Below are 15,350 nucleotides of genomic sequence, written 5' to 3' on the forward strand. Positions count from 1 at the left end.
GGAAGAGATAGGGCATTTATTTAAAAAAAATTAATTAAACAACATTCTAGACTTATCTTTAGTGTAGGCTTTTGGATATTCTAAACTCCAAATTAACATTTCTAAAAATTATTTTCAAATCAACTAATTACTCATTTATATTACATAAAACTTAATTACCGTAGAACTACACATAATTTGACCAAAACGCAACAAATTAAATTGAACGTTACTAGACTGCAATGCCAAAGCATAATTCTACCAAACTCACTCTAGTACAGTACTTAATTTCGCCATGCTATCAGACCACATCCCCAGCAGCCACCATAGGGCCTAAGCCCAACAATCGTATTTTGTAAACCAAGATTCTTTAAGGTAATGTTTAGCAAATAAAGATTTAGTGCCCTACTGAGGTGTCGCGGAAACATTTTTCAAACAAAAGATTTAGCAAAAGTTCTACGTATAACTGTAGGTCTAATTCTTATATCATGAAACCAAATTCTCAAATCTTTCATTAGATTTGGGTCCAATTCTTTTTTAAACTTTTTGACCAAACAGTAATATTGACATTGCATTCTTGGACAGAGGTCTTGTTGTAATTCTAACACAGTACCACAGAACAAATTGGACACATTACCTCTATTGTCCATAGAATTGTCTAAATAATATTGACGTTTGTTGTGACACCTGAGTATCATCCTGTTGTCACTGAAGATACCAACACAACACTTCCATTTTAACCCATTTTATACTACATAGTTATTCAAAGCTTTAAAATTTGCTGCACCTTTAGTATGTGATGACAGTGCATAGGTAAAGAGCAATTCTTTAAAACTATCAAATCTTCCTTAAAGCCATCACTGTATTCATATTTAACATAAAACATTAAAATTGTGATATTTATGATGTTAGTATATTCATCAGTTTGTACAGCAAAATACAATTAACAGTCTCACTTGATACATCACATTATTTTTTTTTAAATAATAGCTACTTACTTGAAATAAAAATGTATAAAGTTAGTTTGATAGATTATTATTTTTTCACAGTTTATGAATGAAATACTAAGTAACTAGTAAAGCAATATGATGGACCAACAAATCATACGCCATGGGCCACCAGTTGGGAACCACTGCTTTAGATCACTGCTGTAGATCATACTTCCTTTTAGTTTCCCTTTGACTTGCTCTTTTCTATTGCCATCTGACAATCTTCTCTTAGAATTTTGTAATTCTCTTGATTTTGTATTTAGTCCTCTGTAACTTCTTGAAACATTAATTTACACTTTAAATTTTTAAAGGTCCTACAGTGGTATGGCTTAACACCAATTTGAGAGGACTAAATCGGTTTATGTCATTAACTAACTGTAAAGCTAATGAGGCATCTTTTCTTCCCAGTCATGTTCAAAGTTGTTACACAATATTTGTAATCAAGTCTTTTAACGTTTGGTGAAAACGTTCAACAAAGCCTTGTGGCAGGGTGATAGGGTGTGGAGATTACAAATTTGACATCTAACTGATTTATTTAGTTTTGTCTCAAGTTGGATATCAAATGCCAAATTTTAATTAAGGGACTTCTTCCAGATTCAAAGCAATTGCAAGTTATTGAATTAGGTCTCGTTGGATTTCAACATTTATTTCAATAAAGTTAAATCCTTTCTTTTTCACCATGCATTTGGCAATAGTTTATTAGAGGATTAAACCTATTGAAGTTAGAGGAAATTGGAAATTAAATTTTTGATGGTAGACTCCTATAGGAGGGAGCATCAAGGAGGAAACCAGATGAACTTTTTGTGAGTATAGAAATTATAAATTTTACTACCAAGATTCCATTTCTGGTCTTTTCATATTCGTATGCTAGTATTCTTTCTAATACTTTTCTTATATTAAATTTTTTGTAATTAGTAGACTCTCATACTCAACAGGGTCAGGACCAAACTTTGATCACACTACAGCAAGCAAAGATGGACATTTCATGTACTTAGAAACCAAGGAACCAGAGCACATAAACAGTAAGGCCTGGCTCGTAAGTCATTACATAAAGGCTGGCCCAGCGTGTACTTTGACATTCTATTTCCATATGTACAAAAAGAAGGATGCATCTTTACATGTTTATTATCGGTAAGTGTGTTCTATTTTAGGTATACAGTATACACATGGTAAATTTAAAGAAATTTGGGTCAAGTCATATTTATAATATTAATCTTTCAGGTACTCTCATCTAACCATTGAAGTAACATATCTTTTTATTACCTGAAAAAACTGTATACTGTAATAATGTAAATGATTATTGGTTGCATTTGAACCTCTCCTTTTATTCATATCTAATATTATTTTTCTTTCTTTATGCTTATGGTAGAGGCTTTGTTTAGAAGTACTGTATCCCTACTGTATTTTTATTATTTCAATTGAAGTTACTGGAATACATGTGATATTCATTCTTGAATGGAAAAGCTTTGACCAAAATTAGAAATGAAAAATTCCCCCATGACATATTTAAAACCATTTGTTTCTGTAGACAAGAAGCACTGGGAATAAAGCAGTTGTGTAAACGTCCTCCCAGTCACTGCCATTTAATTTCTTATTCATTCTAAAGTTACAGCCTAAGCTGGAAGCAATTGAAATTAAGGAGATATCAGGTTTTGTATGTTTGCTTCCTTGTTAGGAATGATAGAGGTATGTCTTCCAAGTTTGAGTAGCCCAGATTTTTTGTAGAATGAAAATGAAGAAGCTCTTGTTGACAAAAGTGAATGTTTAGGGCATACAGTACAGTATTTAGGACTCCCATGTTCGTTTCTCATGTGATGAGTCAAGTGGAAGAAGAACTATAGAAATGAGAAGGCAAGGTTAGTTTTTGTCAGTTTGTTGATACAGTCATACCATGCTTTTCGCGAGGGTTACATTCCAGGACCCTTAGCGAAAAGTAAAATTTCGTGAAATGTGGGGGAAACTTATCTTTTGCTATTTACGGGCATTATAAGGCTTTATAAATTCTATCCATACTCTTATAACACTTTCCCACACTCCTATGAACAATTTTAGTTACATATGAATTACAGGTATGCTTGAAAAGTTTGAGTTAGTAATATAGATGACTGGTATGTGTAAAATAAAACGTAATCAAATACGGTTTAGCATTAAAATTTTTATGACGTAGCTGTTAATAAAGGAAAAATACCATATATATTGGCTCTAGTGTGAAAGGGATTTTAATCCTATTCACCAATTATGAGGCCAAGTGATTTCTTCTTGAAAGATTTTAAAATTATGATCACAGTATAGTTTTCTCAGCAAATGTGTAAAAGTTAGTAATACAGTATATGTCTGATTAAGTATTCATTTGATAAACTTAGTGTTTATTATGATATAATGATGATTGTTATAAATATTTTTTTTCTATTGAATGGAATGAGTTAAAATCTGGGATGATTTAATTCAATTTTTTGAGGGGATGGAGTTTTCATTAATTTCAGACCTTTCAAATTATAGAACAAACTGCAAGTAACACCAGTTTTATCTAGGTGAAATAATGAAGGTGTTTAAATGTTTTATTTAGCCATCTGTTTTGACCTTTGATATTCATGGCAAAGGTAATGATATGGATAATTGTGTTTTTGAAATTTGACTTAAGAAAGTAAATTTTAATATATTAGCAAATGTAATCTATAATTTTGAGTACTTTACTCAGTCATAATCTGCATGTAAGACATGGATTTTGGTATTGTAGTACAGTACGGCATTTCAATATTTTTTTTTTTTTAATTCCAGAATTGATGACAAAGTCAATTTCCTTTATGATACAACTACAGCTTTCGGGAATTATTGGGTCAAAATGTTTGTAGAGGCAGACCGGTTGCCTCTTCATACACCTTTGCAGTTCATTATTGAAGGAAGAGTAAAGGAACAAGAAGCGGGTGATATTGCAATCGATGATTTTGTATTTTCCCCTGATTGCAAGTAAGTACTGCTTGTTATTTATTACTTTTATAAGGGAATATTTAAATGTTTCTTGACTAAGTAAACACTTCACTCCTTGTTGGATGGAATAAGGAAAAGAATGAGGAAATTTAACCTTTGAGTTTTTTATTTAATGGAAAGACATAAGGTTAGGAGACATTCCCCATTAAATGGTACTTTTGGAGGAATAAAATTTGTATGTAATTTTCTTTTATTTTGAAGGAAGTAAAGAGATTTCTCATGTTTTTTATTGCAGAAACTATTGATTACATGTTTTAATATTGTATTTCCTTTGTGTTTAATAGATTCTCTGGCTTGATGGCATAAGTATTTCTCTTTAATTACTTTTTGTTCATTTTATATTTTGTATTTAATTTTCTATTTGTTCATTTCAAATTCACACTTGTTAATTAATCAGAGATAAACGTGTCACACTTGAAATAATATTTCTGACTGATATCTTTGTCCCATCAAGAAAACAGTGCTGCTCTATTTAGAAAATTTAGGCATTTGTATTTATCACATAATTTTTCACTCCGAGGAACTTAAGATTGAATCTGTTGCACTCTCTTTTCTCGTACAATATTAACTTGAAATTCAAGTGGTTTCAATGAACTTGAAAATTGTTTCTTTTGTGGTTAAAAACCTTACTATCAAGAAAGACAAAATGGAATACTGTAGTTTAAAAGTGATTTTGAAGCTCTAGCATTAATTGATTTTGGATTATTTTATGCATAAACATTCCTATACTCTTACTATACATTATGTATAAGATAATTTGGAATTTTAACACATACTGTAGTTTATTACAAAGCAATGATTTATAAAACATTTATGGAGACTCAGTGATCTTACATGATACTTTTTATCAGAAACCCCAGAGTTACAACCAAACGTAAATGGTATTCTGATATGACAAGAACCATATCCAAAATAATTATTAAATGATCAACTTACTGTATATGTAATTTCAGAATGACAGCCAAACCTGGTGATAATTGTACAGACACAGAATTTAGGTGTCCAGATGGAACTTGCTTGTACATGGATCAGCAGTGTAATTTCATTCCTGAATGTCCTGACGGAAGCTTGGCTGATGAAATAGGTTGCCGTAAGTATAGTTTTCTCCTCTCTGTTTGTTTAATTGTTTTGCAGATCTTTACAAATTACAGCTGCTGGAAGTAGGGTACCGGTGAAGGAAAGAGATTGGATAAATTTAATTAAAAAACAATTATACTATATATGGTTATGGTTTACTTACTTGGTCTAGATTACTTTTAACAAACTATCTCAAAATACAATTGAAACACAGGACTCCAGATTTTTTATTAAAGCTATTTAAAATACTGGACTGTATCTTATATCTAAATTATAGTTCTTGATTAAAATGATACTTTTGAGTGATGCTAAATCAATTTTTAAATTAAAACCCCATATACTCATAGATGAGAGAGTTTAAATTAGCTGAACTCGAAATTAATTGAACCACAGCTCCGTATCCACTATGGGGCCTAGAGCCCAGCAATCTTCATAAGCACTACCCCAGGTTCAAACCCTTCTCCATCCCCTCTCGTAGCATCAAGAGAATATGCTTTTGTGTCCCGTGTGGCCTTTGTGGTGCTATCAGAAGAACTGACATCTGAGACCTGAGTGATAGCGATTTCCTTAGCACTGGCAAAACCAAGAAAGAGGTTTTAAAGAATATGATCTCTTTCTGACTTCCTGAGACGATCCGTAATACATACGCCTTGACCGCTGAGAGGGTCAATGTAACAGCCAGGACTCGAGCTCTCAAAGTCAGGAGTTAGGCCCCTCACCTTGCCTTCAAGAGGAATCTTGCAGTCAGTGAGGTGTTGAAAACGTGAGTGTGTATACACCAGACCACCTTCATGGCCTTTAGTCTACAGGTGTTTGCACACAAGTCCCTTGATGCCTTTGTGCTTGATCTAATAGTGATTGCTCAAGAAGTTGTGTAGCAAGCCCATCTCCAATGCAGACAGTCTATGGTAACATATAGATGTAAGTCTGGAATGAAGGTAGAATGACTAACTCTTTTCCTTCCTTCCCTCTGCCTGTTGAACCATTACTCAGTGGATCTGACTTGATTCTGGTAAACTACACTTCTGAGCTCCATTCTTTAGAATTTAAAGAAGTATCTCCTCCACCCTCCCATAACAAGTGGGGAAGATGTGGAATTTATACTAACTCAGTGATCATCATACACTAGGTATATTATTCAGGACTGCTATCCCCTTCAGGGGAGGGAATCACTCCTTTGACCACATACCAATCATCTTAGACCAAGCCCTACCAACCTATTCATCCCTATGATAGATGTAAGGTTGCTGAAGTCATCTCCTTCACTTCTGTATGGGATAAGGTAGATTGACATTTCCAGGGAAGAAAAAGAACCAAACAGTTCAGTTTTAGGGGACTTCTGAACCACCAATCAGTGAGTCTAACTATTTAAAAGATGAAAGATTTGTACACGTTTAGGAACAAATAACAAATTTTAAAAGAATTTTGTATTTTTCGTAGCTATACAAAACTGAGTCCTGTAAGTTAAAACTTCCCACCGCAACCCTGAGCCGAAAGGTCAAAAGTGAAGAGCTCGCCACCTGTTGTAACCACCTCATCGACAATGTCAACAGCTAGTTACAGCTCACACTACAAAAATATCCCAATTTAAACGACTCAGGTTTTTATAACTAGGAAAATTACAAATTAGTTATTAATATTTGTTGTTTTCTCTTTATTTCTTTTGAATCTGTTATAATATAAGCTTACTTTGCATGTTAATGACCTTGGAATCATGTTCCACTAATTTTAAGTAATCTTGATAATTTTAATTTGTGCAGTATATATGAACAGGATTTTTTATTTTTATATTCATTTTTTTCCTAATTCATCTGATATTTCTTATATAGCATGTTATTACAGAATAATTCTTCCAGTCTTCAAATTATGTAGATTTTATAATTATATTTTTCTTTTTTTTCTCATCTAAACAGCCGCGTTTGAATGCACTTTTGAAGGACCAGGTCTTTGTTACTGGGAGATTAATTCAAATGAACAGGAAGAGAATCTTAATTCAAAATTCAAGTAAGTATAGTGGTTATACATTTACCCTCTAACCTTGGAAACTGAGTTAAAGCCACTGTGGAATGTCACTGTCCTATGAGCAGAGGCAAGTTTGCCTTAATCAGCTGATTGGGAAAGTGTAGACGGTGCTGTCCATCAACTTATAAACGAAATCAATGGAAAATATTAATATTCACTGTTTTTATTTCATAATACCATTCAAATATGTGAATATTTCATGCATTATTATTTGATACCGTTAAGTGAAATATCAAAATCTTGTTTCTGGGCTCAACCTGTGCCGGCCAGTGAAATGCTCCTATTGCACCATTTCTAAGGAATATAACTGCTAAAATATTACCAGAGCAAAAAATGTATAGGAATGCTAGGTTGAACTAGCTCGCTCACCTATTGGTGTCGGTATAATCTAGGGCGAAACAGACCAGAGGTCTCGTACCATTTAGATATCTCCTCTTCAAAATCCCTCAAAAGTGAGGTGCGGTTCAAACTCCCCTTCTGCGCAGACTAGTACTACTAACTCTACCCACGCTTGCCTACACTCCTTTTTTAGCACCTGATACAGTTTAGTTGGTTTTGTTTTTCTCGGTGTTTTTTTGCATTTTTTTCTCCTTCTCTACGCATCGATGGCGGAATCCCAAGTTACTCCATCGAAGTTAAGTACTTTATCCATGAGTTTTAAGCGTGAATGGGCAGTGTAACCGTTGTTTTATTATTTCAGAAGTGTTTTATAGTGTTAGCGTTCCTTCTAACCGTTCATGGTTTCACGGTCCTGCCTTTTCTCGCTAGTTCGTTCGTTGCTCTTTTCATTATTGTTATTCGTTCGAACTTTTTGGGAGATTTTACCTTTACACCGAATATATTCTTGCAACTTTAGCGTATCATTATCATTATTATACTATGGTATCAGTGTTAGCGTATCATTAAGGCTCAGTTATGTTGGCATGCCTGCCTTCGTGCATATAGTGGATAGCGTTCCCGCAGGAACTGTTTTGCTGTTTTTTCTAGGAGCGTTTCACTTTGATGTTATATTGACTATTAGTTTTATTTTTGCTCCACATAGTTTTACGTTTTGGTTCGAGTGGGACTCTCGCGTAGCTCTTTATTTGTGTTACTGTTCGGTATCTACCCGCTTCAGTAGTAAGGTTGGTACCCCTGTTTTCCATCTTCCGAGATGACGTCATGCCTCCTCCCTTGCCACTCGCTCGAGTCCCTCTCTTGCCTTATTAACTTAGCATGCCTAGCCATTTTTACGTGATTACGCTTTTTTCATTATTTACTTTTAAGTATTTTTAACAGTTCATATTTTTTTTATTGCCAAACTCCATTATGATCATATTTTTGGGTATTCCATGTTGGGTTGAGGGGATCTCCAGTTGGTAGCCCTGCCTACCACCACCTGTCCACGTGATTCCCCTGTACAAAGCCCCCCCCCCAGCCCCCCAGAGCACGTCTCTCCTCTCACTCGATGGTTGTTGGCTATGACATACGGGCCAAGCATGCTTGTTCCTCAGTCTTCCCTCAACATTCCGACATACTGAGGAGTCCCAGAGTTGCCAGGTTTTATAAACGAGAACAGGCCAACTTCTAATCATCCACAGCTTTAAAAGGCCAACCTGTTATTAGAAAAAAGGCCAAAAATAGAGTATTTAAGACCCAGTTTTTTCATTATGTTATTAAAGGCCAAGCAATTTCAAAAAGGCCAAACTTGAGGTTTTTGGGCCTGAAAAAAGGCCAATCTGGCAACCCTGCTGAGGACCGAGATTATCTCACAGGGTGCTACATAGTCTCATTCATCCCGGGCGGTTCTCGTCCCCCCCCCTCCCGTCGTCTCGATTGGCCATCAGTCGGGGGAGGAGGTGGGTCGGGACCGCCGAGGACTATATCACGTGCCCTATCCATGTAATCGGGCAGTCTACTTTACGCCTTCTTAGTATGGCTTTTGCTTTTAGCTTAATGGAATTAGGAATGAGACAGTATCTATAGGTTAGGAGTGTCCCCATCATACGGTACCTCCTGCCATTATCGTTCATAGTAGGACATATTATTAACCTACAACCATAGCATTCTACACGAATCATTACCTTCGTCCCGGTACATTCTCCCACCGTACCCTCCCGTCATCAGACATTGGAACCTCCGGGCTTACAATACTGCCGGATCTGATGACACTGACACAGTTTATGATTCCTACTTTCCCTACGGGAACCCTATATTTTCACGGATGTTAATGTATTGGATCATAATAATAGGAGTTTTTTATTATATGTATTAAGGATGTAACTTTAAGTTTACTTCAAGTTTACTTTAAGTATTTCTGTTCCCAGTCCGGGACTATTATTTTCTACTATTTAATCCCTTATTTATACATCCTTTTTATACCTCCCTGGTAATGATGGGATGGTATATTCCTTGCTATGACAATATTATTTCATTGATAATCTTAACTTATTATGGAATTGTTTCAACAATGTCAGTTAATTTTTGATAATTTTTTCCCCGGTTATTATAGCAGTCCGAATTTTGTTCATAGCCTTTTGCCCCGATTTCATATCGGTCTATTTTTAGAATCCGGACCACCCGGATCTTTTTAGGTTATTAACCTATTATGGGATACTCATGTATCTGTATTTTATTCTATACTTCCCAAGTAACGACGGGATAGTGTATTTCAAGCTATGACAATATTATTTCATTGATAACCTTAACTTATTACAGAATTGTTTTAACAATGTCAGTTTATTTATAAGTTTTTCCCCGGTTACTAAACCGGTCCTAGAGTTTGTTCATAGCCTTTTGCCCGGTTTCATATCGGTCTATTTTAAGAATCCGTAACGCCCGGATCCTTTTAGGTTACTAACCTATTATGGGATACTCATGTATCTTTATTTCATTCTATACTTCCCAAGTAGCAACGGGATAGTATATTTCTCGCTATGACAATATTATTTCATTGATAATCTTAACTTATTATGCAGTTTCATATTGGTCTAATTTAAGAATTCGGAGCAACCGGATCTCTTTAGGTTACTGACCTGCTATGGGATACTTATGTATCTTTATATTATTCTATACTTCCCCAGTACCGACGGGATAGTATATTTCTCCCTATGACAATATTATTTCATTGATAATCTTCACCTTTTACGGAATTATTTTAACAATGTCAGTTAATTTATGAAAAGTTTTTTCCCCGGTTATTATACCGGTCCGAAATTTTGTTCATAGCCTTTGATCTCGGATTCATACCGGTCTATTTTAAGAATTCGGAGCACCCGGATCTTTTTGGGTTACTACCCTACTATGGGACACACTGTAGGTGCCCCTGTCGTTACTATCTATAATTTTAACTTCGAATATAATCTTTTGGGATTTTCATTTTATTTCCTTTGTGATTGATCGGTTTAAACATTTATTCTCGATCTATTTATTTTACATTCCCAACGGAGTTACCTTGTTCATTAGTAACGATATACCCTCTTTCGGAGCTCGCAGTTTTCCATGACTTCTACCTTGGCGACTCTTTAGATTTGGGTTGGCGGGTTCGCCCGGAGTGTCAGGCCAAAGAGACCCTGTGTCTCTTCCTTTTAGGGGTTTTCAAGGAAGAACGTGGCTGATGTCAGGCCACGTCCTGTTGTCCCTAAAGTTAAAGCTACCCGCCAGCCCCTATCAAAGACTCACAGGTCTTCCAAATCACCAAACCAGTTAAGTCTTAGGGACCACAGCTAGATAAGGTCCCTAAGGAGACCGTTACCTTCCCAAAAGAACAGGCTCAGTCTGTTTGGGTTAGAACCCTGAACGAGTGGGGTTGCACGAACACCATGCTGACTCCCCACAAGAGCACATACACTATGTTTCTTGTGGACGAGCAGACCCCTACTCCTGGCGTCACCAAGATGGTGGACTTAGCTCTTCAGGCAGTGGCCGAAGACAAACCTTTGCCCCAGCTTCGGGAGACAGACCCTACATCTCTTCTGCTCTGGTAAGTTATCTGCTGATTGTGCGTCGACGCGATTTAGCGAACGTCTTCCGAGACTTCCTGAAACCTTAATTCGACTCGAGTTCGAGTCCCGGTCTAAGTTTAGCAGGAGCCTAAACGTCTCGACGATGGCGGAGATGTTTTCCCTCAACTATGGTGGGGAACACGCTTTTAAGGTCATGACAAAGGCCACCTTACAATCCTTGTTATCGGATTGCTATGACTTCTTGGTAGCCAGAAGACGTTGCCGTAGACATGTTCTATCAGAGGCTACTATCCGCCATGAGCCGAATAAACTCATTAAAGCCTCCGCTTGGGGCCCGGACCTGTTCCCGGAGGACATGGTCAACTCGGTGTTAAGCGAAGCTGCCAAGGTGAACCACAGCCTCAAAGTCCGTTGGGGTCTCACTCCCAAACGGAAGTTCGAACAGTCGAACGTTCAATCCCGGGGCAGGAAAAGGCTCAGCTGTTTGTTCATTTAAGAGTGTTCCACATAAGGAGGGGCAATCAAATGAACGTTCTAACAAACAGTTGTATTTGATATAAATAAGATTTTGATAAAACTGATATTTCACTTAATTGTATCGAATAATAACGCATGTAATATTCACATATTAGTATCATATTAAGAAATACAAACAGTTGAAATTAAAATTTTCCACTGTTTCCTGATCACTTGATTAAGGCAAACTTCCAAAGGATCTTTTTTTTCATATCCCAAAAGAAACATTTAATGTTGAATAAGCTGACGTAAGTTTCTTTTTATAGTTTATATATTTAAGACCCATTTTAGTTCTATTATTGTTCTTAAAATATTTAATTTTAATTGTTCATTGCTTCTCTTGTAGTTTATTTATTTCCTTTTTTCCTTTCTTCACTGGGCTATTTTTTCCTGTTGGACCCCTTGGGCTTATATCATCATGTGTTTCCAACTAGTTGTAATTTAGCTAGTAACAATAATATCCAGCCTCCATCTAAGAGTGGAATTTAGCAGTACAAACATAGGTGAGGTTAACCTATATAAATTGAATTATTTATTTCTGTACTTACCTGATGATCATATACCTGATGATCATATACCCAAGTGCAATTGTTACCATACACCACCTTATAATATAGTACTATACTCCACGAGAGAGGCAGGGCTATACCCAAGAAGGTGAATGGGAGATATTTCACTTTTAGGGTAGACGTTAACATTTAACTAGGTTTGAGAGAAGTAATATGAACATCAGTTGAGTTTAGAAATGATTAATCACATTATTAATTTTTGTTTTTGCTTTTTGAAAGAAATTGTAATGGTGATTAATGTAATTTTGGCATAGGTGGAATTTAATGCGCCCAAAGGACCCGCTGAACAACACACTACAGAAAGATTATCTAGCACCATTTGATCATACACTTTTGAATGAAAATGGCTATCTGCTCTTCACTGCATCTGATGAAGGAGAATTTGAGGCAGCAACCAGCTTTGTAACATCCTTGTCTCTAGGTAAAATATTGGTAATCTTTTCTGACAACTTTATCAGTGTTGATGTACCTTTGATATTTCCAATGATTTATTGACATTATTTCTTTAAAGTCATCCCCTTCACTTGCATACAGTACAGAAAATATATTCCCTATGATATAGTTGTGTAAGAATGTTATCCCTTTTACCCCCAAAAGACGTACTGGTACGTTTCACAAAACTCATCTCTTTACCCCCATGGACGTACCGGTACATCCTTGCAAAAAAATGCCATTTAAATTTTTTTTTTTGCATATTTTTGATAATTTTTTGAGAAACTTCGGGCATTTTCCAAGAGAATAAGACCAACCTGACCTCTCTATGGCAAAAATTAAGGCTGTTAGAGCAATTTAGAAAAAAATATACTGCAAAATGTGCTTGAAAAAAAATAGCCCCATGGGGGTTAAGGGTTGGAAATTTCCAAATAGCCTGGGGGTAAAAGGGTTATTTATTAAGATTTTTGTGTTGAAGTTGTTTAGTACCTGGACCTTGTGCATAGTGTTCATGATGATAATTGGGATTAAATTCATCTTAACCCCTTCACCATGATGATGTTTGCTGAACATCAAAACATGCCAGGAAAATCACACCTAAGGATATTTCACTAGAAAAAGCTCCTTCCCATGTTGATTTTAGCATTTCCTCCTTTCTTTAGCCAACCACCAAAGACTTTTGGATTCTAGTGTTTATGTCTGATTGTTTAAGGGCTATTTTAGTGTGCTTTTCATGTCATCATACATAATCATATCACTTTGTTTAGCAAATGACGACATTCCCTGTGCGAGACATTACTCTACCCCCAGCCCCCCAGTTTAGAAACTGCTATCTTCACATCCCACCCTACCACCTACTGAGACATTTTGGATTCTTGCCTTCATTCATGATTATGAAAGAGCTATTTTAGTGCATTTCTATGTTGGTATACATGGTCAAATCATACAGAAAACATTTTCCAAAGTGAGACGTACCCATGTCCCCCTTCCCCGGCTCTCCCACTCTGTTTCTCACCCACGATGCCACCCAAGACACCATCCATGCAATTTGTTCAGAGCTCTGTTCAGTTGAATACCATAAAAAAATAAATCTAACATCACACCCAATTAACTCCATACTGTAAATAATTACCTGAAAATGTCTCAATCCACATGAATATTCCCCCTATTTTGTTATAAATTTTCAAATTCTTACATAATTTACTTGCATTTCACTGACTTTAGATTTCCTCAATGTCATAACATTGATCATATTAGAAACCATAATAGCTGTAAACATGATGACAGACAACAAGATTTATTTTTTTTCAAATTTCAATTCCTTATGTTCTCAACAATCATTTCTATAAAATACAATTTTCATGTCTTAGATATATATTTCTTATTACTATTGTCCATTGTTTTTGCAAGTAGAAGTTACCCTACTGTAATTATTTCCGTTAATTGGCATTCTATGTAGTATTTGACATGCATGTATGAGTGCACTTGTAACCCTGATGGCTGTAAATACAATGACAGACAATAAGATTTATTTTTCATTTTTTCATTTCTTATTTTCTCAACTATCATCTCTACAAAATAATAATATTTTCATGTCTTAGATATGTAATATATCTCTTATTAGTATTGTCCATTGTTTTCACAAGTAGAAGTTAGTCCACTGTAATAATTTCCATTTATTGACATTCTACTTAGTATTTGACATGTAAGAGTGAACTATGTAAATACCAAAAACCGTAATTATCCCATTTATAGTGTCACACGTAAGGTGGGGCAACAAGAAAACGAACAAAAGTACGTTTCTAATTAAGAAATTAACACTCTCTCTCTCTCTCTCTCTCTCTCTCTCTCTCTCTCTCTCTCTCTCTCTCTCTCTCTCTCTTTTGAAGATAAGTTTTTTGTTCATCACATCCCATATAATTATGCATTTTAGTAGACTTCTTGAGTCAAAGGAAACAAACGAATATTTTCTTTGCATTCCTGTATAACATAAGGTCTGTTACCAACAAGTAGTTCGGTTATTTAGAGTGAAATATAATAAATAATAAAGCAAACTTTTGAAAAATTTATTCTGTAATCAGCTGTAAAAGAAATAAACATGGGAATATAGGTCATCATAGATTAATGAAGGTGTTGAATAAAGAATAACTCATTATTGATTACTTTCAGGTGAAACTGGCATCAATTGTCGTCTTAGGATGTGGTACTACATGGATGGGCCAGAACCTGGATCATTTCATTTGCTGCTGATCTCTTTGACTGGTGAAATAACTGAGCAGTTTGAAATGGAAGGGAATCAAGATAGAGGATGGCATGTGGTAAGATTTTATTAAATGCATATCTTTTTACAACAGCAGTTTAAGGATTTAATAAAGGGATTTTGACGAAGGAAAAATCTATTTCTGAGCTCAACCTGTATCGCTCCGTGAAATGCTCCTTAAAGCACCATTTCAAAGGTATAAATACTGCTAAATATACCAGAGAAAAAAGTTGCATGGAATGCCAGGAATATATCCAGCTCGCTCAGCCCTAAAGGGTGTCGGTATTAAAACTGGGACGAGTGATACCACTACCAGAGGTCCCTTTCCAATTAGACTTTCTCCTCCTCAAAATCCCGTTACTACGAGATGTCGTTCACTACAGCTACCCCCCCCCCCCCCCAGACATCGTACAATACTCATATCAGATTGAAGTGCACTGTAGCTGTCAAGGTGGGAAGGAAGTACATGGAGGAAAGGGCAAGGCTAAAAATTCTTTTGAAGGAAGAGAATGAAAAGGCACAGGAGGGTATCATCCTGACATAGGGACTGTGAGAATACAGCACTTGACTCAAT

The 15,350-nt window shown here is 35.7% G+C and overlaps 1 protein-coding gene across 1 annotated transcript in view; it reads left to right on the forward strand.

Annotated features, from left to right (window-relative positions):
- LOC137630420 (MAM and LDL-receptor class A domain-containing protein 1-like) overlaps window positions 1-15,350 on the forward strand; it is a 211,480-nt gene that overhangs the window by 154,542 nt on the left and 41,588 nt on the right. Inside the window, exons 71-76 of the mRNA XM_068361880.1 lie at window positions 1,904-2,099; window positions 3,747-3,935; window positions 4,910-5,046; window positions 6,947-7,037; window positions 12,339-12,505; window positions 14,686-14,834. Of these exons, the coding sequence (XP_068217981.1) occupies window positions 1,904-2,099; window positions 3,747-3,935; window positions 4,910-5,046; window positions 6,947-7,037; window positions 12,339-12,505; window positions 14,686-14,834 (929 nt within the window). The remainder of the gene's footprint in view (window positions 1-1,903; window positions 2,100-3,746; window positions 3,936-4,909; window positions 5,047-6,946; window positions 7,038-12,338; window positions 12,506-14,685; window positions 14,835-15,350) is intronic.

This window comes from Palaemon carinicauda, chromosome 38, assembly GCF_036898095.1.
Source record: "Palaemon carinicauda isolate YSFRI2023 chromosome 38, ASM3689809v2, whole genome shotgun sequence".
Taxonomy (NCBI): domain Eukaryota; kingdom Metazoa; phylum Arthropoda; class Malacostraca; order Decapoda; family Palaemonidae; genus Palaemon; species Palaemon carinicauda.